Source organism: Mesoplodon bidens, assembly GCF_964165515.1.
Source record: "Mesoplodon bidens genome assembly, chromosome: X".
NCBI lineage: Eukaryota > Metazoa > Chordata > Mammalia > Artiodactyla > Ziphiidae > Mesoplodon > Mesoplodon bidens.
In genome coordinates this window covers 94,930,154-94,956,062 of record NC_138163.1, presented here as the reverse complement: position 1 = coordinate 94,956,062, position 25,909 = coordinate 94,930,154, and the positions used below count along the sequence as shown (strand labels likewise).

General features: G+C 40.1%; 1 protein-coding gene across 2 annotated transcripts in view; it reads left to right on the top strand.

The window, feature by feature from the left end:
- The window catches only part of MAGED1 (MAGE family member D1), a 74,822-nt gene that overhangs the window by 43,494 nt on the left and 5,419 nt on the right, over positions 1 to 25,909 (top strand). The window contains exons 1-2 of one of the 2 annotated variants that reach the window (XM_081221353.1): positions 24,509 to 24,639; positions 25,169 to 25,242. In XM_081221353.1, the coding sequence (XP_081077479.1) occupies positions 25,198 to 25,242 (45 nt within the window). In that variant the 5' untranslated portion in view covers positions 24,509 to 24,639; positions 25,169 to 25,197. Of the gene's footprint in view, positions 1 to 24,508; positions 24,640 to 25,168; positions 25,243 to 25,909 lie in introns of those variants that run through there. The other variant, XM_081221354.1, reaches the window with a different exon arrangement.

Below are 25,909 nucleotides of genomic sequence, written 5' to 3'. Positions count from 1 at the left end.
CGTGAGCCATGGCCGCTGGGCCTGCGCGTCCGGAGCCTGTGCTCCGCAACGGGAGAGGCCACAGCAGTGAGAGGCCCGCGTACCGCAAAAAAAAAAAAAAAAAAAAAAAAAAAGAAATATCCAGTGGATGAGTTTTTTTTAATTAATTTTTATTGGAGTATAGTTGCTTTACAATGTTGTGTCCATTTCTACTGTACAGCAAAATGAATCAGCCACACACATACATATATCCCCTCTTTTTTGGATTTCTTTCCCATTTAGGTCACCACAGTGCATTAAGTAGAGTTCCCTGTGCTATACAGTATGTCCTCATCAGTTGTCTAGTGGATGAGATTTTGATAGATAGACTGGAGAAGACAGAACTGGGTACAGGGAGACGAGTTCAGAGGCTGTTACAAAAGAGGAGAGATGTTGAAGCCTGAGTTAAGGCAGTGGGAATGAAATTAGAATACATGTATGAAAAATTAAGAACTCAGTGGCTGACTGGAGGATATAGGGAGGCCGATGAGAGGAAGGAATCTAGGATGTTCTTCAGTTTTCTTTCTGCCTTGGGTGGTTGAAATGTAAAAGCCATTCCATGAGCTGGAGAACCCAGAATGAAGAACAGGTTTGAGGGGAAAAAATGATGAGTTCAATTTTGAACAGTCAAAGTCTGAAGCACCTTTGGAATGTCCAAGAGGAAGTATCCAGTAGGCAGTCAGGAATTTATTCTGCTGTGAAGCAAGTAGGGTTACAGATAGATTTGGAGGTCATCAAGCGTAGAGGTGGTGGTTTTAATTAAGGTATGAATGAGCTTGCCCCAGGAGAGTGTGTGGAGTGAGAAAAGGTGGGGGCGGGGCAGAATCTCAGAAATACAGGCATTTGGGAGTGGGGATGGGGGCAAAAAAGCTGAGAATGGGGAGCAGGAAAGGTAGGAGGGGAACCAGGGGAAATACTACACTCTTGTTGTGCCCTCTTGTGGCAGTCTGAGTTTCTTTCCCAGAATAAATTTCGCCTCTCCTGTCTTCAGTCTCCCCTGTCTCTGACTATCTTGGACCCATAATTTCCAATTCCACTCTACCTGTGAGACTGGGGCTACCAGGTCCTCTGGTGGTCACTTCTCAAGGGTAAAACTCCCCTTTGACTATTGCTACAATTTAAGAACAATTTGGAACACCCACTTCCCTAAGTTGCAAAAGAATAAAAGGCAAACATTGGGGGCCCTTCACTTTCTACATTTATATGCTCCTCACCTCTTGATCTATTCTGTTGACCATATTAATTTCAGTAAATCCCAGTTCTCATCATATCCCTTTCCTTTATAATTAACTAGCTCCCTTTATAATGAAAGTATATTCTATTTTGTATTTTTATTATAGTAAGTATAATATTTAGATACAATATATTCTATATTATAATAAGGCCTATATATGGCTTAAAAATATATAGTCATAACAAAAAATAGCAGTATTTAGCTTCACCTCCCCACACTCACCAGGCTCAAGTGCCTGAAGTAACCAACTTTGAAATGTGTTAGCTATTTATTTTGGTTTTTATCTCAGTAATTCTAAACAATACGGCTATACTATTATTTCTTGAGTTACTTATTTCAGGTATTAGCTGTTGACTTCCTGTTGTGGTAGATGAAGATTAAACTTTCACTTTTCCTCTCCTACTTCCCTTCTCCATCCTTTTAATATAGTTATAGCATACATTTTTAATGATAACGTTTACATTATTGTGTGTGCATTGTTCACTAAAGAGACCAGTAGTGAATTGTGATTACATTTTTCTTGTACACATTTTTATCAATTCTAGATTTAATAATTGCTTTTCACCTGCATTTTTTATATATTACTATCTTTCCATCTAATCTGTATGTCTGTTGTTTTTGTTTTTCTTTGTTTGGGTTTTTGCAACATGCTCAAGTAAGTTAGGTTATCCAGAAATTTTATTTTCTGGAAATCTCCTTTCTAGAGCTTTCTGTCCTGTTCCAGTCTGGACTATTTCTACCCCCAACTCCTGGAAGCTTTTAGAATTTCTACTTTGTCACTGATATTCTGAAATTTCATGGTGATGTGTGGATATTTGTGTATCTATTGTACTGGACACTTGGTAGACTCTTTCAGTGTGTATGTTCTTGTGCTTAAGCTCTGGAGAATTTTATTGCAAGCTTCGTAAGGACAGAGATTTTTATCTAATTTATTTATGTGTCCACGATGCCTAGAATAATGCCTGATACATGATGGGCACTTATTATTTGTTGAATGAATGAATTATTATTTACATTTAAAATAATATGAGGGGGCTTCCCTGGTGGCGCAGTGGTTGAGAGTCCGCCTGCCGATGCAGGGGACATGGGTTCGTGCCCCGGTCCGGGAAGATCCCACATGCCGCGGAGCGGCTGGGCCCGTGAGCCATGGCCGCTGAGCCTGCGCGTCCGGAGCCTGTGCTCCGCAACGGGAGAGGCCCGCGTACCGCAAAAAATAATAATAATAATAATATGAGGGCTTCCCTGGTGGCACAGTGGTTGAGAGTCCGCCTGCCGATGCAGGGGACAGGGGTTCATGCCCCGGTCTGGGAAGATCCCACATGCCACGGAGTGGCTAGGCCCGTGAGCCATGGCCACTGAGCCTGCGCGTCCGGAGCCTGTGCTCCGCAACGGGAGAGGCCACAACAGTGAGAGGCCCGCATACTGCAAAAAATAATAATAATAATAATAATAATAAAATAAAATAATGCCAGTAAACCCACCAACCAGGACAAGAAATAGAACATTAGCCATACCTTAGTGCCCCCCCCACCATGTGCCCTTCTCCAATCACCCCTCCTGTCTACCTCCATCTAGAGATAACACTTCTCCCTGACTTTTGTATTAACAATCCCCTTGGTTTTCTTATAGTTTTATCACCTTATATGTATGTCCCTAAACAATATATTGTTAATTTAAAAAAATTGAACAGCACACATCTAGTTGCATGAGAAAAGGGTAGTATTGCCCCTGTTAGATAATGTGTCCTAGGAAAACATAGGTTCTGAGTCAAAGACTGACTTCAGCGTTCCTGAGAATTTAGTAAAGCCATTTCTGGGAAAATTAGGGATTGAGATCATGAAGTTTCGTGTAAAGTTCTTTGCCTGTCTGGCTTTAATTTTTCTATTGTAGATAATTTTTTCTTTCTATCTGTAAGCTTGTAAGGTGTTTTCTTTATTCTTTGAGTTCAGGAGTTTGATCAGGGTATGCCTAAGTATGTTTTATAATGTAAGCTTCATGTAGGCAGGGATTTTTGTCTGTTTTGTTCACTGATATATCTCAAGGGCCTTAGAGCAGTGCCAGACACATAACAGGTCCTTATTAAATGTATTGATTAGATTAACATATAGCACCATAAAGTAATGAATGGATAGGTGAGTGGATAAATGAATTAGTCAGTGAATCAATCTTGTCCGGAATTCAGAGGGATCATATGGTAGTTCCATTTTTAGTTTTTTGAAGAGCTTCCATACTGTTTTCCACAGTGGCAACTTACATCCCCACCAACAGTGTACAAGGGTTCTCTTTTCTCCACATCGTTGCCAACATTTGTTATCTGTAGACTTTTTGATGGTAGCCATTCTGACAGGTGTGAGGTGATATCTCATTGTGGTTTTTTTTTTAATTGAGGTAGAGTTGCTGTACAATATATGTTTCAGATGTACAATATGCTAATTAACAATTTTTAAAGGTTATATTCTATTTATAGTTATTATAAAATATTGGCTATATTCCCTGTGTTGTACAGTGTATCCTTGTAGCTTATTCACTTTATACCTAGTAGTTTCTGCCTCTTAAACGCCTACCTCTGTCTCGCCCCTCCCCCTTTCCCTCTCCCCACCGGTAACCACTAATTTGTTTTCTATATCTGTGAGTCTGTTTCTTTTTTGCTGTATTCACAAGTTTGTTTTATCTTTCAGATTCCACGTATAAGTGATATCATAGAGTATTTGTCTTTCTCTGTCTAACTTATTTCACTTAGCATAATACCCTCCAAGTCCATCCATGTTGCTGCAAATGGCAAAATTTCATTCTTTTTTTATGGCTGAGCAGTGTTTCATTGAATATATATGTCACATCTTCTTTATCCATTCGTCTGTTGATGAACACTTAGGTTGCTTCCATATCTTGGTAATTGTAAATAGTACTGCTAGTGGATTAGCAGTATTGACCTTGTTGTATTTGGGTCAGTACCACTAGAACACCCAACTATGTGCAAGTGTGAAAAGTGTTCCTGTGCAAAAGAGGTCACATGTGAAGTCCAGTTCTCACACTGCTTTATTTCCAGAGAACAGTTGGCATTTCTGTACAACACAAATTGTCCTAGGGTAAAAACTGAAAATTCCAATATTTGGGCCTAGTTACCTTGGACACAAATTGTACTCTGAAATGGTGTTATTTCACTAATAAGCAGACAAGCACAGTATTTAAGTTTGTATGCAAGGGCTCAAAAGCTAGCACAAAGCTAGCTAGCAAAAAGAATAAAAAAAGAAATAGCCAAAATGACTGTTAGAGTATAAATTTCCAGAAAACTTGTTAACAAGAACATCCTATCAGACTAAATTCTAGTTTTTTATTAAAAGGGTTTTTTACCCCTTCAGAAATGGTTCACCGATGTATAATCTTGTCTTTCTCTAGTAAGGCTTTCCGTGCATCTGGATGAATATCTAACTCCTTTTCTAGTATTTCACATAAAGCTTTGCCACCCTATCCCATGAAAGAGTTCTAAGCAATCTTAAGTGCTAATCAAAAACAAACTCCACCTAGAAACTTGTTTGTGTTAAAGACAGATAAAGCCAGTAAAGAGAATTTACATGATTTCGTGGTCTACATTGTGTGGGAATTGTAAGGGATCAATAAATAACACTTGTCTTCCCTGCCTAGGTTCAAAACCAATTGAAATATAAATGTAGGAATCAGATAGATGGAGATCAAAATATCATCTTCATTACTAATAAAGCTGGTTGGAGAAGATCGTTTTAGTGTGGAGTTCCAATTAGTGTGGACCCCAGAATTAGGCAGATTTACCGAGACAACTGCAAAACCACGAGACTCCAGGCCAAAGTAGGCCCCTTATTGTATGGCAGGGAGCCAGTCAGAGTGCATGTTCACTATAGGCACACAGATTCCTGAAAGGGAAGCAGAGAGCAAGGGCCCAAGCCAAGCCTACTCAGATATTTCTCCTAAACATACTAGTCATATAACTCATTTCTTTTCCCATGGACAGAAAAGCAGGAGTGTTAGTCTAGTTGAAGTTCTTCCACATGGAAACATGAGAAGTAAAGATTAAGCGTTCCATCTAACATAGCTCAGTGATATCTTCAGTATTGCCATTTGCTTGAACCTGTCTATCCTCTTCAGTACCAAAAATATCACAATTTTGCTTTTAGCTTCACAAAAAAACTGCTGGGATATTTTAGGAAGACGTAAGTATAGTGCAAATAACTTAACTGCATAGTTTCATATTAAAGTCATATCAATGGAATATTTAAAAACTTCATCTAAATGCAGTAACAAAACATGAAGAAATGTTTCTTAAAGGCAAATGTACCAAAAGGAATCCATTTACAACTAGCTAAAGTGGGAACACAAAATATTTGAGCATGGTCTGTTCCTCTGCTTACTAAGGCTCTGAAATGAAGCTTCAAGTAAGAAATTTCCCTACTATATCTGCATTCATGTAATGCCCACATATTGAGAAAGTATATGGTATGGGGGCAGGAGAGAAGAGAAGGGAAGGGAAAAAAGAGAAAATGAGAAAGATTTCAGGGGATGGGCACCATGTGTAAAACTGTGGATGATCTGAGCTGTGTATTTGATGCAGAGATGGGGAGAGTATTGAGTGACAGTGGGATAGTGGGGGCTGATGTGAGCAAGGTATGTGTGATCATGGTGGCAATGGGGATGGTGTGAATAATAGTGGAGGATGGTATGAAATCACTGAAAATGAAGTCAGGGGCAATGTGAATGATAGTGACAGGACAAGATCAGAAAGTATGTGATAATGATAGGGATGCAGTGCATGTCATACTGTGGAAGATGAGAATTGTGCATATGTATGGTTGTGTGAAAGAGTAGGGAGGGAGAGAAAATAGTGAGAAAGGACACGATGTTAATGAGACACTGGGATGCTTGTGTGTTTGAAAATGTGGATGGGGCATTTCAAGCAATAATAGGAGGACGTAGACAGTGGGTAGAATGGGGAAAATGTAGTGTGATGGTAGAAGATAGGTACGTGGTGGAAGTGATAGGGTTCATGTGTTTGTATGTTTGAGTGCGTGATGCTGGGGGCAATAAGAAGTATATCAATTAGTGGGGGCAGATAGGTACAGTGAGCATGCATGAAAATGGGGAATGGTAATACTTATGATAACTTAGAGCATGGAAATCATGAGTGTCTGAGTGGAGTTGTTGAATAAAGTGTGTGATGGGTAAATGCAGTTTCTGAGTGTCAGTGAGGAATGGCAAAAGAATGTGTGAGAATGGAGGTGATGTGGTTATTGATTGTGAGTGTGTATGATATGGAGATGGCATGAGCATGTGGGAAAGGAATTTTGGAGGATGATGGAGGTTTTATAGTGGGGATGTGGACTGTATGTATGATAGTGGGTATGGATAGGCACTGTGTGATAGTGTAGGGATTGAGTAATGGTAGATGTGACTGAGTGATGGAGATGGTGTGTGTGATAATAGAGGTTGATTAGAGGTACTTGTATTTGACAGTGGGTGTCATGGTACTGTATGGACACGTGTGTATGATAGTACAGGATAGGATAACGTATGTGCAGAAGTGGGAGTAATAAAGACAGTGTGTGGGTTAGTGTGATAGTTTGGAGAATTGGGACAGTGTGTGGAGATCATAAATCATAGTCATTATCATATAAGTCATAGAGGGAATCATGTGTGAATGAGATAGTATATTAAAGATTCTGTGTGTGTGTTTGTCAGAGAGAGAGAGAGATTTCACGCTTTGTGACAGGCATTTGGAATTGCATTTGGATATGAGTAACAGAGATCTGAAAAGTAAGTTGCTTAAAATGACTAGGGGATATCTTTATCTTACTAAAACAAATCCAAAGGTATAAAGCCCAGGACTTCCATGATTTCATCAGTGTCTCAGGTACCACATATTTTTTTGTTGTTATTCCATGATCCTTAGCATGTGGCTCCCATCATGGTTGCAGGATGGCTGCTGCAACTCTTGCCATCATTTACATGTTCCAGGTAGGAAAATGAGGAAGAGGAGAGGGCAAAATACCTTGTCAGTAGAATTTATCTCCTTTATACAGAGCTTTCCCCCAAATCCTACCCAACAATTTCCATCTACATCCAGTGGACAGAACTGTGACACATGACCACCACTGTCTGCAAGGGTGTCTGGGAAATATGTTTACAATTGGGAACATTATCACCCATAATAAAAATCAAGGTTTATTTAGTAAGAAAAAGGGATGTTGGGTAGGATACAGCCAGTAGAGAAAGAGGTTGAAGATATGGGAGAGAGGGTATATAATTAATAGATTAAAATCCCAGAGGTGAGAGACACAGTATTCAGGGTACAGGAACACTATATGATTGGCACAGTTTGAGTTGCTGGGGATATCATAGTAGGCAAAAATAAACATGTTTTCTCTGCCCTCATGGAACTTACTGTCTGGTGAAGAAGACAGACATTAATCACAGACCAAATTTTTGTGAAGTTGACACTGCTGTGGAGGGGAAGTACGGGGTTTTGTGAGTACATTTAAAGAGGATTTGATCTACTCAGGGAGGTGAAAGACGTAGGAAGTGATGATTGAGCTGAGACTTGAAGGCAGATTCAGAGTTAACTGGATGAAGGATGGATGGATGGTTGGGATGGGGGGAAAGTATTCCCAAAAGAGGAAACAGCGTAAACAAGGGCATTTCTGTGCTGTTTGTTTTTAAATTTTTATTTTTATTTAATTTAGAATATTTGCTATTGTTATGTCTTCAAGTTCACTAATCTTTCCTAGTTAATTCCATCCGGTGTATTTTTTATTTCAATTATTCTGCTTTTTATCACTAAGCCTGTGATTTGCACCTTATTAAATATATCTCATTTCTCTACTTAACATGACCATTCTTTTTTCTAGCCTTTTGGACATATGGAACATAGTTATAATAACTTTTTTAATGTGCTTGTCTGCTAAATATAGCATCTGTGTAAGTTCTGGGTCAGTTTGGATTGATTGACTCTTTTTTTCCTCACGATGGGTCCCATTTTTCTGTTTCTTCATATGCCTGAGTTTTTTTTTTTAATTGCATGCCAGGCATTATGAACTTTGCTTTTTGGTAAAATTTTGGTATAAAGGTTTACCTTTTGGTGCTATTATTGTATTATTATACATCTTCTTGAGCTTTATTATGAGAAGCAGTTACTCGGAAGCAGTTAAATCTTTTTCAGGCCTTCCTTTTAAGATTTATTAGGCAGGACCACAGCATTGTTCTGCTAAATTATCCCAGCCTACTGAGGCAAGCCCATCTGAATACCCCATGCCTCAGGAATTGAGTTTTTCTGCTCTGGATGGTGGGAACAGGCATGATCCCCAGACCTGTCTGAGCTTCTGACACTTGTTCCCTCTAACACTTTCAGGTGGTTCTTTTCCAAGCCTTGGATAATTTCTTTATATGCATTCACTAATCAGTACTCTCCTGAATATTTTATGGCAATCCTTCAAAGGTCTCTGGAGTTCTCCCTAAGTGCAGCGCTCTCCTTTTTGGTATTCTGTTCTCTGAACTCCAGCCACCTTGGTCTTCTTGGTCTCATCTCTGTCACCTAAACTGAGTGAATCCTCTGGACTTTGACTGCATTCTCCCTCATTGCACCACAAACTGGAAACTCCCCCAAGTTGTAAAGGTTCACCTCATTTTCCCTCATGTCTCAGGGATCACTGGTTTTCATTCCTGGATGTCCAGTGTCTTGAAAACAATTATTTCACATTTTTTGTCCTCCCTCTTTTTAGTATTTTTGTCAGGTTGGAGGGTAAATTGAGTCTCCAGCTTGCCTCTTAGGAAGCTATATGGTGGAGACTTGTTTAAGAATAATTTCCTTTCTTTTCTTTCCATTTTCATTTCCATTTCCTTTTTCTCTTCTTCTTTACTCTTCCTCTCCTCTCCTTTGAGCTGGTTGGTTTCCTCACTACTGCCAAGTATCAGATATAAGTGATAGCTGTACTTTAAAAATTTGTGTTATCAGATGAGGAGAAAGAGCCTGAAAAAGAACAAGAAATGTATTCAAAATCAAGGATTTGAGGAAGATTTTGGATCACGGGGAATGTGACCACATATTCCAAGGATAACTCTTCATGACTGAGTTTAAGAAACTTCTGAGTGTAAAGACAGGTTAAAGAGACAGATTAACCTCCCTTCAAAGGATAGATGTTTAAGCCTTAGGATAGATACTCACAGAATTGGCTCCCAGCCAGGGAGCTTCCAAGACTATAGTAAGTATTAGAGTAACTGTGCTCTAATCTTAGACACTGTCCTACATTAGGATGAATCTATACATAGGACAGACAGCCCACAATGTGGGTCACATGATCATAGCTTCAGTCCAACTTCAGAGATCATAAGTCACCAAGAAGGTCATGATGGTGAGAAAACATGTGCAAAGAGTATTGAAGAGCCTTTAACCAGGCTTCAGATCTTGTTAACATCAGAAAATTCATCAGCAGAGATAAGCCCATGTATGTAGTGATCATGGATGATCTTTCAGCCAGAGTTCAAGTTACTCAACATCGCTAATCATCAGAGAAATGCAAATCAAACCCATAGTGAGGTATCACCTTACACCTGACAGAATGGCTATCATCAGAAAGAACACAAATAACAAACGTTGGCAAGGATGTGGAGGAGAAGGAACCCTCTACACTGTTGGTGGGAATGTAAATTGGTGCAGCCACTATGGAAAATAGTATGGAGGCTCCTCAAAAAACTGAAAATAGAACTACCATGTGATCCAGCAATTCTACTCCTGGGTATATATTCGAAAAAAAACAAAAAATACTAATTCAAAAAGATACATGCACCCCAGTGTTCATAGCAGCATTATTTACAATAGTCAAGATAAGGAAGCAACCTAAGTGTCCATCAACAGATGAATGCATAAAGATGTGCTATATAAACACAATGGAATATTAACCATAAAAACAAATGAAAGTCTGCCATTTGCAACAACATGGATGGACCTAGAAGGTATTATGCTTATTGAAATGTCAGACAGAGAAAGACAAATACTGTATATTATCACTTATATGTGGAATCTAAAAAATAAAACAAACAAATGAATATAACAAAACAGAAACAGACTCCCAGATACAGAGAACAAGCTAGTGGTTACCAGTGGGGAGAGGGAAGGAGGAAGGGGTAGGGGATTAAGAGGTATGAACTACCATGTATAAAATAAATAAACCACAAGGATATATTCTACAGCACAGGGAAATATAGCTATTATTTTATAATAACTTTAAATGAATATAATCTATAAAAATATTGAACCACTATGTTGTATACCTTAAACTAATATAATATTGTAAATCAACTATACTTCAATATAAAAAAAAGTTATTAAGTATAGTTGAATACATGGTGAAGAGAAGCCATAGGAATGCACTCAACGTAGAGAGGTCTTTAGGAGCAAGTCAAACCTTAGTACTCATCAGAAATTCCAATCTGGAGGGAAACTGTTGACTATCCAAAAAGTGATAAAATACTCCCCTCTCTTCTTATCTCATGCAGATTCCCCCAATCTCTATAAGTGGTTCTTTGGGTCCCTCTTCACATGGCTTTGGCAAGGGAGTCGCATGCCCTTCCCTTCCTCAAGGGAAAGACACTCTTTCCCAAGCCAAGGACTCACAACACTGTAAATTGTTCTCTAATTCTTTCTAGTCTCTAAGTACATTTGGGCTGAGAAGGAATGGAATAAGTATCAGTAGCATGAGTAGTCTGCCACCCCTGCCTAATCCCTATTGGATTGTGTTCAGGACTCCTTGGTGGCTCTCTTTAGAATATGGGGATACTTGGCATCTTTTTTTTTTTTAAGCTATGTGGCTTTAACCAAAATTCTGAGGCAACTGTAAAAGTCCCAATGAATATCCTGCTGAATTTGTATTGTGTTTTCTTACTTTATACTTCATGCTTCTGTCATGAAAATCATCAAAATAATTCAGATTTTTATCATTTCCCACTTAGAGCATAGTCTTGAAAGGTAAGTTACTGAGAAAGTATTTTTAGGCCCTAAATACACATTTCCAAATTAATTTCCAGAAAAATGAATACTTATTTGGCTTTTGGATTGGGAAGGACATCTGTAGCATTAAAAATATAGAGGAAATGACAATGGAAAAGAAAGTATGGTTTACATTTTTTCCTAGATCAAGAATTCATAAACAAAATTAAGAGGCAAGCCACAAACTAAAAAATAAATTGCAGCAAATGAGCTAGATAATAAGGTTAATAATCTTAATATTTAAAGAACTCTCACAGCAGAAGTACAAATGTCTAATAAACACTGAAAGTGTGTTCCACTTCATTACTCATGAAAGAAATGCAATTTAAATCAATTAAATATCATTTTGTCTATCAGACTGGAAAATATTTTTCAAGCAAACACTCAACACTATCAGAGGTACATGTGACCTCTTCTACATTACTAGTATTGATCAAAATCTTTCTGGAAAGTGTTTTGGTATTATTGAATAGCAACCTTAAAATAGTTCATACACCTTTGACCTAGTAATTCCATTTCTAATAATATACCATGAGAAAATAATTTGAAATATGCACCGAAGTTTGTGGGGAAAAAAATCACCACAATGATAATTTAATAAACAAAAATAAATAGAAATAATACTTTTGTTAATTAGTCATAGGTAAATTCATATCATTGGATATTGCATAGTTATTATAAAGGAAGTTTGCAAAGGCTTTTTAATGTCATGGAAATGTTACGTCAAAATAATTGTGATGTAACATGTACTAAAAAGTCTCAGGTGGAATATATCATTTACCATTGTGCATGTGCGTGTGTGTGTACAATGTTGGAGTTGGTATGGTATCCCAGTGCTTTTCAGATTATCCTTGTTTCATAAAATGAATCAGGAAATGCCGTAAAGCTGAAGTATGTGATGACTTGTCTAAGCCCAGCTCCCTGTTCTAGTTGTCATTAAAGCTTTGTGATTCTCAAATTAGGCGGTTTAGAAGTTTTATATTGATGCTGAACATTAAAAGACACATATGGAGCTAAATCATATCCCAGGTATATGAGAACATTCAGATATACCTCTGGATTTGCCAATGCAAATGATAGAGGGCCTCTGTGTCACAAGGTACCAAGAGCCCTTATGGCAAGATCATCTGATAAAATATCAAACATCCTCAAACTGTGTGGAAGTTCTACTTGCAGCCTTCTTCCTCTTGTCTCTTCTGGTAACCTTCTGCTTATTAATGGAATATTAATTGCTAGGTGGTGGGAGGGAGGAATTAACTGGAAGGGAAATGTGGAGTATGAAGGAAGGTGTAACCTACTTAAGTTTATAAAAAAATCATTTGATGTAACCTCGAGATGTCTGTTTGGCTGGTCCCATGATACAAATTGGCATGAAAAACTCAGTAAGGTTTCTTAAAATTGTGTGTGTGTGACTGGGCTCAGTTTGTTTACGTTAGACTGAGATCTATTAGTCCTTGAAAGCAGGTAATATGTGTGTTTTTGCTCATCATTATTTCCCCAGCGCTTACCACAATACATAGCACCTCTTAAACATACAGTACTTTAAAATTTCTTTCTACATTCTTATACATATGTAAATGAAACAGATGAAAACAAGTTACCTCCATTCCAGAAAACATGGAAGAAGGATTTAAGAATTCCATAATGCTCATTTTGAGGCAGCATAATGTTTTATGTTTGGGCCTCAATGAACAGTATCTTTGTAAGAGTTTAAAGAATCATATTTTGTATGATTTAGTCTATCATTCACTTAGAAAAGGGCGTTATAATAGCATGATATGATTTTGGTTTTATTATTCCTTCTTGCACATCTATTAAATTATGATTTGTATATTATTCTGTTTACATTATGCAGTGAACTTTTAATCTAGAATGTTTTGCCTTAAAGTACTGTGTCTAATATTAATATATCTTCTTTTGCTTATTGTGTGTCATAACTTAATTCATCCTTTTATTTTATCCTTGCTACATGTTTATGGTTGAAATATTTCTATTGTGAATTGCATGTAGTTTAATAATGGAAAATGTATTGCATAAATTTCCTTTGATTAAAGCATCCAAGAATATCTATAATTGTAGTTTTGATTTCCTCTTTGAAGGAAAGCTTCATTTATTCCCTCTCTGATGCTTTTCCTGTCTTTATGTAGTTCTACACTTCTGCCCTGTATCATTTTCCTTGTGCCTGAAAAATCTTTTGACACTTCTTGCAGGGCAGATCTACTGGTGATGAATTCCTTAAGTCTTTGTTTGTCTGAGAAAGTCTTTATATCTCCTTCACTTTTAAATGATACTTTTGCTAGACATAGAGATCTAGGTCACTGGATTTTATTCTTTTAACATTTTAAATATTTCACTCCCCTCCTCTTCTTGCATGCATGGTTTCTGATAAGCCTTCTGTAATTCTTATCCTTGTTCTGATAAAAGTATACTTAGAATTTTTTTTCCTCCGTCTTGTTCCAATATTTTTCTTTGTTTTTGGTTTTCTGCAGTTACAATATGATGTTCCTCAGTGTACATTTTTTAGTATTTACCTGCTTGGTGTTCTCTGAGTTTCTTGGACCTGTGATTTGTTGTCTTCATTAATTTTGGAAAAGTCTTAGCCATTATTATTTGCAATATTCTTCTGTTCCATTCTCTCTTTTTTCTCCTTCTAGTGTTCCAGTTATGACATAGTTGTATCCTTTGAAATTGTCTCACAATTCTGGAATGTTCTGTTCTGTTTCTTCATTCTTCTTTCTATTTATATCAGTTTGGCAAGTATCTCTTGCCCTGTCTTCAAGTTCACAAACTCTTTCCTCAGCTGAGTCCAGTCTACTAATGAGCCCATCAAATGCAGTCTTTATTTCTGTCATGAGATTTTTTATTTCTGGCATTTCCTTTTGATTCTTTCTTAGGATTTCCATCTCTCTGCTTACATTACCCATCTGTTCTTGCATGTTGTGTGCTTTTTTCATTAGAGTCTTTAACATATTAATTATAGTATGTTAAATTCCCTAATAATTCCAATAGCTCTGTCATATTTGAGTCTGATGCTTGCTTGGTCTCTTCAGACTTTTTCTTCCTGCCTTTTGGTGTGCCTTGTAATTTTTTGTTGAAAGCTGGACAGGTAATAGGAACTGAGAGAGAGAGAGGCCTCTATTGTGAAGATTTATGTTAATCTTGCTAGGAGTTGGGCTTTGTTTAAAATTTACTTTAGCAGCAGGTGGCAGAGGCTTCATATTCCTCTAGCATCCTTGATTTTGTCTCCTCTCTTGACTTTGGGCTTCCTTAGAAAGTCTCTGTTTTGCAGCTCATTCAGCTATAATCCACTATAATGTAGTGGAGCCCTGTTGGTATGGTGGTATGGTGTGGGGGAAAGGGAGTGTTTTGTAATATTCCAATTAAATTTCAGTGTTTTAGTGGGCCTGTGACCCTTACAAGTACTTCTTCTTGTATAGTCCCCACATCTCCACCCACACAACTCCCCCTCTGCCACACACACACCTTAGGTGAGACAAGAAAGTTAGAGGGGGGCTGGAGTGAGAAAAATAATGTCCTACCTTCGTGGCTCTGGGACAGTGCTCTGGTAGTCCTTCCTCCTGGAAAGCAGGACGTTGTTACGGATAAGGCTCTGGGCATATTTCACAAGGATAGTCACAAAGACTCTTACCCTCCTCCTGCTGGGGCTGCCAAGGTGTCTTTCTCGGATCTTTACTGTGAGAACCTGGTGAGATTCCTGGAAATAAAGCCCATGAAAGTGTGCTTTCTCAACAAGACTACCACTCCCAGGAGTTTCTCACTCTCATTCTAGTCCATATTCAGCCTCTAGCAGTTTGTCAAAATTTTCATTTAAGAGTTCCTACAAGTTTATGGCTCTAGTGGCTTCTGCCTTAGGTAAGCAGATCTTGTCTGTGACTCTTGATTTGCCTGTCCCTCAATATTTCAGGATGGTGGTTTGCTCTGAAACCTTGTTTCTCTTTCGAGTCCAAGAAAAGTCATTGACTTTTAGTTTGTTTAGCTTTTTGTTCTTGTTAGCACTTCTTTTCAAGACTGTATCTCTAGCCTCATATTCTTCTTTTGGGAAGAAAAGCAAAGAAGAAGTAAGAAGTCAGTAGATATTGTGGGTTACTGAGAAAAGGAGAAACCTAGACCCTGTGTTCCAGGGATGGGAAGAAACCCAAGATAGGTTTGTAAGATCCTCTAGCAATATGGCCTTGTGCCTCACTTCTTGGGTAAGGCCAGGAAGAGGACAAGGAGAAGACTACAAAATAAAAATGGTTCTGTGGTATCTATATGCTTTCTGAGCTTTGGGCTTCCTCACATAGTTTCTCTCAGCTCAGGATATCATGGGAGTATAAGAAGAATATGTTAATCAAAGACAGCCTCACAGAGATGAACAAGCCTCAGCATATGATAGGAGTAGCAGAATATTTCCCATGTATATGAGCAGGATATGACATCCTCAGAGAGAGTCAGACCCCAAAAGGGGCTTTGTGGTAAAGAATGAGGCTCAACTCAACAGCTACCTGCTTGGACAAACATTGGTAAACCAGATATGACACCATGTCATGCTGGCATGGACATGTGATACTCAACATATATCACCCATCCTGATGTTTTGACACTAAGATACCATAACTTACAATCCCAAAGAATGGGGTGAGGAGAATTTCACACCGCTGGAGTTGAGTTTCAACCACTCAATAGATTGGGAACTTGACAGAATTCAAGTTGAGTTGCAGAGAAAAAGAAAACTTATATTTCCTGCATACCTAAATTTGTCAGATAATATCCATACCTGATGAATAACGAGCAGCAGAAAGTATGTGATAAATGCTGAGTATCACACACAAATTTATCTATTCAAAACGTGGGGCACGTGGCACTTACTGGTTGAAAACCACAGTGGTCTTACCTCCAGGCAAGAGTGACGTCCTGTGAGAAATGACCTCTGGCACTTTGATGGGTACCAAATATAAAGGGAACTAGGTATTTGAGGAGAAAAAAAAAGAAGTTCTAACATTAAGCATTCTTCTGTCTGCAGACTGAAATCTGCCAATAGTGAGGTGTGATTCCACATCATTCCTCCTTCTCCCTCTCCCCCCATCCCCCTTCCTCTTCCCCCTCCACCCTGCCCCTCTTACTTCAGACACTTCTCTTTCCTCCCTAGTTATTTTCTCTACACCCTCTTTCCTCTTTTTCTTCCTTCCCCTTGTTTATTTTCCTTTCTTTTTCATTTACTCCTTAATCTCTCTATCTCCTTCCACTTCCCTTTCACACTCTTCCATCCTACATCTCTTTTCCCTTATGCATTCTACTTCCTCATTCTCTTTCCTCCTGCTTTGTCTATTTCAACTTAGTATCCATTCCTTCTCCATTCTGTTATTTCTCCTTATCTTAATAATTCCATTTACTTGCAACTGCTATTGTCACTCATTCATTCTTTTATTACCGTTTTCTTTTTTCTTCTTTCCTTCCTCCCTTCTCTTTCTCTTCATCCCCTCTTTTCAACTTTTCTCTCTCCATTTCTCCCTCTCTTCATGCGTCCTTCTAGCAACAGGATGATGAAAAGTGAGAGAATAGAATGGAATCAAGGTGTACTTAAAATGGTAGAATCAACAAGAATAGGTGATGGATTAGATTTGGGAACAAGGCAGAAAGAAACATGAGTAACTAAGTAAAATAGGAAGAGAAATAAACTACTAAATATGTTGTTTGAACGCTACTTATAAAAAAGCAACAAACATTCTAAATGGTGAAATGGTAAAATCATTTCAAGAAAAAGAAAGGGATGTTACTTTTTCAGATTATTGCCCAATATTGTTTTTGTTATTTCAGCAAATCACATAAGACATCAAAATGACTGTAATATATATTGTTAATTAAGTGATCAAATTATTTTTTTCTTATAGTATGATTTTACATTAGAAATCTCAATAGTTATAATTTTTTTTAAAGTCCCCAATTAGAATTGGGGACTTCTGCTTCCAGCAGGAAGAGGTAAATGGTATAGATGTACTCTTCCCTATTTGTCCCTGAGCATTATATATAAACCAAATGTGAGATGACCCTGAAAGTAGGAGATAAGATGGCATGCTCTCTAGGGAACTTGGATCCCAAGCAATGACGTGGTGGTGAGTTCCCTGGCTATGTAATTAGGCACCTGGTCTCTCCCAATCAGGGTGGTATCAGTAAAAGCTTAATATGGAGCTGGAACTCTCACTTAGCCCTCAGTAACAAGAAGCCCCTCTCTCCCAGGTATCAGTGGAGGCTGAGTAGGAATGTGGACTTCCACCCACATGTGGTAAGCCAGAAGATTTAAGTAAGATTCAGATCCTTATAAGATGCAAAATATCCTGGATGCAATTGAAAATCAATTTTCATATCAAGAACTATGATAATCACAACTGGAATGAGAAAAGACAGTCATCACACACCAACACGAAGATGACAGATATTAGAATCATCTACAAGTGTTTTTAAACAGCCTTGATAAAAATGTTTCAATGAGCAATTGTTCATAGGGCACGTGAAAGAATAGAAAGTCTCAGCAAAGAAATAGAAAATCTCCAAAAGAATAGAAGATATAAAGAAGCATTAAAAAATTTTAGGAACTGAAAAATCCAATAAATTAACTTAATCAATAGATGAACTCAACAGCAGAATAAGATGACAGAAGAATGAATTAGTGAACTTGAAGGTGAAGTGATAGAAATTATACCTGACAGAGAAAAATAGACTGAAAAAAATAAATAGAGCCTTCAGGTATTTGTTGGACTATTGCAAAAGATCTAACATAGGTGTCATCATAGTCACAGAAGGAGAGAAGGAGGAAGGGCCGAAAAAGCGGCTGAAAACTTCCCAAATTTGGAAAAAAGCATAATCAGATAGACTTAACATCATCAACCAACAGAATCTAATTGATATTTATAGAGCATTCCACCCAACAACAGCAGAATACACAAAACTCTGATGAAAAAGTCAAAGAAGATCAAAGTAAAAGGAGAGACATACTGTATTCATGGATTAGAACAATCAACATAGGAAAGATGTTAATTCTCCCTAAATTGATATACAGGTTGAATGCAGTTGCTATCAAAATTACAGTAAGATGCTTTGTGGATATAAATTATTCCAAAATGTATGGAAAAACAGAAGAACTAGAATAATAGATAAAATAATTCTGAAAAAGAAGAATAAAATTCTATCCAACTTCAAGACTATTGTATAACTACAGTAATCAAGACTGTTGCAGTATTGATGGATGAGTAGACACATAGACCAATGGAACAGAATAGAGAACTCAGAAATAGCCTCATGCAAGTATGGCCAACTGATTTTTGACAAAGGTGCAAAGATAACTCAATGGAAGGATTATCTTTTAAACTAATTGTGGTGGAATGATCAGATGGATTTCTGTAGCTCTGCCTCTCCTATCCCCCCAAATAAAACTTGACCTAGACCTCACATCTCATTCAAAATTTAAATCCAAATGGGTGATAGACTCCCATATAAAAGTTAAAACCTGGGCTTCTCTGGTGGCGCAGTGGTTGAGAGTCCACCTGCAGATGCAGGGGACACGGGTTCATACCCCAGTCCGGGAAGATCCCACATGCCGCAGAGCAGCTGGGCCCGTGAGCCATGGCCGCTGAGCCTGCACGTCCGGAGCCTGTACTCCACAATGGGAGAGGCCACAACAGTGAGAGGCCTGCATACCGCAAAAAAAAAAAAAAAAAAAAAAGTTAAAACCATAAGACTTTTAGAATATAATATAGGATAAAACCTTCAGATCCTTAGGGCTTGTTGAAGAGTTCTTAGAAATGACACAAAAACCACAGTCTTTGAAAGGAAAAAAATCAGTAACTTGGACTTCTAAAAAATTTGCCATGTGTCTCTGTTAAGAGGATGAAAACACAAGCTACAAACTGGGAGAAACCAGTTTGCGAACCATATATCTGACAAAGGACTCATACATAAAATATATAAATTCTCAAGGTTCAACACTTTGAAAAAAAGAAAGAAAACAAACAATCAATTGAAAAATGGACAAAACACATGAAGAAACATTTCTCCAAAGAGGATATATTGATGGCAAATAGGCACATGTTAAAAATGTTCAACATCGTTAGCCATTAGGGAAATGTAAATTATAACCACAATGAGTTATTATTTCACATTTATCAGAATTCCTAAAAATATGCAACACATGCTGCCAAGGATTTGGAGAAAATAGATCCACTCACATATTGTTGGTGGGAATGTAAAATGATACAATCACTCGGGGAAAGTTTGGCAAGTTTCTTATAAACCTAACATACTCTTATTACACAATCCAGCAATTGCCCTCTTGGGCATTTATCCCAGAGCAATGAGAACTTACGTTCACAGAAAAAACTGTACAAAAATGTTTATAGCAGCTTTATTCTAATAGCCCAAACTGGAAACCACACAGATGTACTTCAGTGGGTGAATGGTTAAACCAACTGTGGCACATCTATACCATTGAATAGTACTCATCAATAAAAAGGAGAAAAACACACAACTTAGATGTATCTCACAGGCATTATGCTGAGTGAAAAAAGTCACTCAAAATGTGACATACTGTATGATTCCAATTTTATAACCTTCTTGAAATGTTAAGATTACAGAGATGGAGAACATATTAATGGCTTCCAAGGGTTAGGGATAGTGGCAGTAATGGAGGTAAGTGTGACTATAAAGGGGTAGTACAGGGAAATCTTTGTGGTGACAGAATAGTTCTGCATCTTGGTTGTGGAGGTGATTACTGTGGAAACCTCCACATGTGATAAAGTGACATAGAACTATACACACATGTGATTCCAATGTCAATTTCCTGGTTTTGGTATTGTATTATATGTATATAGATGTGCTTACTGTGGGAAGCAGCTAAAGGGTACATAAGACCTCTCTGTACTATCTTTGTAATTTTCAGTGTATCCATAAGTAATTAAAAATTTTTAAATATTCTTAAGTATGTTAAAGTGGTAGAATTAATAAAATAATTTGCTAAGAGCAGCTGGCGCAGCTGTATTTCAAAAATCATGCCATAAATATTGGCATGGTTGGATACTATTACTGTCACCACTGAATACCGTATACTGGATGCTGCCCTTGGCCCTGCTACCAATGCTGCGCCTAGAAACTGGATTTTCTTGGGGTTCCTGCTCCCACCGTCACAGATACGGCATTGAATTCCATCATTGAATCTTTGAATCACTCCTTTCAGATCAAGTGTTAGTTTGGAATTATGACTGTGCAGTAGAAGACTTGACTCGGCAGGTCTGGGGTGTTCAAACCCTGTGCATTCCGAAAAATGCACATTCCAAAGAAAGGTCCAGCTCTTGACAAACCCCTGGGAGATAACCTCTAAGCCTTTGGAATATCATGCCTGATTAGAGTCTCTTTGTTCACCCGGGGCTTTGGGCCAACAGATGGTTTATGTTAAGAGTATGATTTATAGTGGGACCTTGAGCCTTGCGGCATTAGTTTGACCTCTGCACAGGCTGAAGACTGAGTAAACTAAGGTTAGCCACCCAGGTGTTCCATGCCTATGTGACTGACCTCCAGTAAAATCCCAGGCGCCAAGGCTCAGGTGAGCTTCCCTGGTTATCACACATCTTGCTGGGAGAATTAAGCACTGCCATACAACTCCACTGAGAGAGGACAACTGGAAGCTCATCCCTGTTCTCTCCTGGACTTTGACTTATGCAGCTTTTAGCTTTGTGGATTTAAATTGGTATCCTTTCATTGTAATAAACCATAGCCATGAATGTAGCACCTATCCTGAGTTCTGTGAGTGCTTCTAGTGAATCATTGAACCTGATGGTAGTCTTCAGGACCCCACCACACTGGTAAATCCTAGATCACATTCTCTTAGCTGCTAAGGGAATGTGCAAAAGTGAATATATCTGGCCTTTGTGGCAGATATATTCTTGCAGTTGGAACTGTTACATAGTATAGAGTATACACACTTACTAAAATGTGAAAAAAACATTTGCAATACATCTAGCTCTAAGGGATTTCAATAAGCATCTGTAGGACTGTACAAAGAAGTCCCCAAAATAATTAAGACAAAGACAACACAAGAAAAATAGGTAAAAGACTTGCATAAGTACTTTCCAAAAGAAATCCAGTAGGTCCATTCTTATATGGATATGTGGTCCACTACTTACTTATCAGAAATGTAAATTAAAACCACAAGGAGATACCAATAAATACACATCAGGTTGGGAAAAAAATGGAAAAGTCTTATGACATCAAACGGAGAGTATATCAGTCTTACTCCTGGGCATCTGATGTCAAAGGAATAAATATTGAGCATTAAAATATAAGGTTATATGTACAAGTATTTTATTGCAATGTTGTTGGTATGTGCTCCCTCCCTCCACCAAAACACCTGAAACCAAAGTGAATTACCATCAGTGAGGAAATGGTTGAATACATTGTGGTCCATCCCTATTATGGAATATTATGCAGCAATGTAAAAGAATGAATCAAAGGTAGATTAGCATTAACTAAGATAAATCAGATGCATTAAAATGTATATAATATGATCTTAATTTTTGTAAAACAAAAAGCATGGAACATGTTTGAACATGAAAGGATATAAAAATGGCTGTTAAAAATGCATATCTCAGGGCTTCCCTGGTGGCACAGTGGTTGAGAGTCCGCCTGCCGATGCAGGGGACACGGGTTTGTGCCCCGGTCCGGGAAGATCCCACATGCCACGGAGCGGCTAGGCCCGTGAGCCATGGCCGCTGAGCCTGCGCGTCCGGAGCCAGTGCTCCGCAACAGGAGAGACCACAACAGTGAGAGGCCCGCGTACCGCACAAAAAAAAAAAAGCATGTCTCAGATGAGGGTATAGAGGTGAAAGAAAGTGGGAGGCAGTAAGTAAAAGAATGCAATTTAAAGTATGGCATATATAATGTAATCCCATTTATGTAAGAATATATATGCATAAAGTGTTGTATGAAAAGGTAGCATCAAAATCTTAATAGCAGTTATCTCAAGGTGGTGAGATTTGGAGTGATGGCTACTTAATTTCTAAAATATTTAGGTAATGTTTGAATTTTTAATGATGAATATGCATTATTTGTGTAATGAGTAAAAGTAAGTGAATTCATCACAGGAAAGGAAAAAGAGTGCTTCTCAGGTTTCTTGCGTTAGCAGTAGGGTGGATGGTGGGATTCATTCATTCATTAAACAGATATTTTTTGAGCATATAAAATATGCCAGGCATCATTTTAGGTGCTAGGGATACAGCAATGAATAAAACAAACAAAAATCCGTCTCTCTAAAAGAGGGAGAAGGGCATGACTAAAGGAGAAACACAGTGTGCTGAGGAGGAGGATATATGGGACCTGTTAACTGTAAAAATACCGAGACAATTGCAGAAGTGAGGTAGGCTGTTGGATTATAGATCTAGAACTCGTAAGCCAAGTCAAGAACTGGAGATACAGATTTGGGAGCAGAAAGCATATAACATGGTGTTTCAGACCTTTCCTGAGTCTGATCACGTCCCACTGCAGACACTTTACAGAGGAAGTGCTGAGGAAAAACAGGCAGCTTGACAGGGGAGGTTGCTATGCAACAGATGAGGAAAGTCATCCAGCCAGGCAGAATTGATGTTGGCCCTTGGGGACCAAATGCTGCAGTTCTTCCCAGCATTAGCTTCCTTTCATATGTTGGCTCCTGGCAGGAGCTGATGCAAGAACAAATGTGAAGTGTACAAAGATCTACCCTGGATTTTTGGAGAGTGTCAGTTCAATTTGAGTCACTTCACATCTGTATATCATTTTCTGCCTTTTTGAGCCTCTCTGGTCATTCTGGAAGTGCAGCATGTTTGTTGTTGGGTAGGGGACCCCAGTAAGTGCTACTCGTGCTTCCCGTTGAGAAGCCGGGCTCAGAGAATTCCAGTGGCCTGAGTGGGCTCATGCAGCTAGTGACACACTGGTCCAGCACTCCATCCCACGAATTGAGGCCCAGCCCTGGAAGGAAGCAGGGCAAACGTTTACTCTTAATCAAGGCTTGCCATGGCTCAGACATACAGGTGCCTGATTGTCCTGGCTGCTCCAGCAGGCACCAGGAAGGCCTCAGGGACAGCGTTTGTGCCACTCATAGCAAAGAGGCCTGACGGAGCAGGGAGTAGACCCCAAGGAGCAATTTGCACGCCGGGATGGACCCACGTAGAGCAGGGGGCGGGGCGCGGGGGACGTCCACCTGTGCCCCCCGGGATGCAGAGCGTGAGCTTAGGTCTCAGAGAACAGAACACTTGCTTGCTTGGGACAGGTGTTGACAGAGCAGGGGAGGTGGAGCGGATCTGTTGCTCAAACTGAAGAAGGGAGGGTGCCTCAGTCCCCGGGGCCAGCGATGGTGCAATAGGGGTTTTTAGGGTCTGGAAGACCAAGGCCCACATTTTGCATTTTCTGTTTACTGGGCTCAGTGTCCTTGTCTAGTTCATGTAATATCTGTAGCTCAGCGTCTTTATCTGTACAATGGAGATGCTGATATCCACCTCCCAAGGCTGCTGTGAGAGGAAAACAAGCTCCAGCGTAGATCGTGCTGTGAAGTACACGTTGTGCCCTTCCCTCCCCTCCTCCCCGCCTCCACACACAAAATAAATAGCTGGAGCTGCAAAAGGGCAGGAAAGAAGCTAATGTTTATGAGTCTGGAAGCTGTTGGGTGGGGGGGGGGGAAGATCATGTAGAGTCACGTGGCAGGCACAGACCTTTTTCTACCTCCATTAATGTACCTCTCTGGCCATTCCTTTTCCTAGGCCCCCTAAGTGGATGAGCTTATTTTTAGCAGGAGCCTAGCACTTGTTGCAATTAGAGGCCCCACACAGAGACCTCCTTAGTAGTGACCTAAGTGCTGCTAGACTAGAGGGTGGAGTTGCATGCCCACCTGACAGGAGGGGCCTTGAGAGGGACAGAGACGCATTGCGGAAAAGGTAGGGGGCCGGTGTGTGGGGCAAGGGGTGGGATCTAGAGGCACAGCGCATCTGTTTGGGGGAGGGGATATAGAGGAAGGGGAGGGACCGCTGTAAACTGTCCACCTGGTTGGTGGTGGGGTGGTGTGTTGGCAAAGGGGCGGGACTGCTTCCCGCTGCACATGCGCAGCATAGTCTTCAGGGCGAAGCTTTTGTTGGGGAAACGGGCGGGACTCTTATTTGGTCGGTCAGTTCTTGCGCATGCGTACAACCATGTGAGGCGGTGGGTGGTATATTAGGCGAAGAGGCGGGGTCGTCCTAGCTGCCGCGCTGGCATTTTCTCCTGGACAAGGAGAGGGTGCGGCTGCTGAGAGCAGAACACTGCAATCCCGATCCTCTGAGTCGTGAAGAAGGGAGGCAACGAGGGGGTTGGGGTTGGGGCCTGAGGCAAGGTGAGAATTAGCCCCCAGACAGGGCATCTTGCCCCCTGGTGCGGGCGCCCCCTTCTTCATCCCGATCCCTTTACCCCGGATTCTGATCCCTCTTCCACTCCCCGAACCCCGATTCACACACCCCTCACCTGATCCTCCCTTATTCAGAACCTCTGTTCGCTCTCTGAACCCCTCCCATCGTTCAGAATCTCTACAGATTTCTCGACCTCGATCTGTACTGTTATACGATTCCTCCTGATTCGAAAACTCCATTCAATTCCCAAATGCGAATCCCAACGCAATCTGCCTGGATCCAGAACTCTTATCTGAACCCCGATTTGAAGCTTCTCCCCGTCGTAGCTTCTCGGGATTCAGAACCTCCATCCAGACACCCATTCACTTTTCGCACTCCGATCTGGCCCATTCCCCTCACATTCAGCACCTCATCCGCCCCCACAATCAAACCTCAAACACCACCATCTCCCCAAATTTGTTCCTTCGCATTTGCCCTCTGTAGTATAACGCCCAGCTCCTCCTCCACACCCCCCAGGCTCTGCTCTTGCCAGAGGGACAAGAACCATGTCTCAGAAAATGGACTGTGGTGCGGGCCTCCTCGGCTTCCAGGTGAGATCTCCACTCCCCTCCCCACCATTTCCCTAGCCGACAGTTCCCCCCGGGCCCCTTTGGCTGTCCAGACGCCTGGATCCGATTTTGCCTTCTTGGTGCCTAGATTCCGTCATTTTTCAAATTCCCATGGTTTAAGGGCGCGGGGTTGGGGGGGGGTCGTCCCTTTTCAGCCATCAGTCCCTGCTCAGAGAAAGGGGAGACCCTGTTAGTAGTCAGGGCAATCTGCCCAGAGAATCCTGGTTGGGTAAGGAACCTTTTTTTTCCGTAGTCCTGAGGCTTGTAGAGCTCTCTGCCGCCCCCTCCCCCAACCTCCCGCCTCCACCCTCCCTTTCTCCAGCATTCCCCACCCCCTGCGACCCCCTTATACTCCTCAACTCCTCAAGGCGGCACTCTTGCTCCGCCTCCTCCTCCTGAGCTCCTACCTCACTCTGCATTGCCCTGTTCTAACCTCACTCCTAGATCAGCATCCCCCTTCCACTTTGCCCCCTCTCCTCATTTGGCCCCACCCCTTGTTTAACCCCTGCCCCACTCAGCCCCTACCACAAGTTTTGTTATCCCTTAACCCACACAGGCCGCTAGATCTCTTTCTCAGCCTTCCTCTTTTTGCACCAACCGCTCGCCTGCACCTCCCCTGCGTGTTCTCTCCCCTATCCTCCCAACCCCA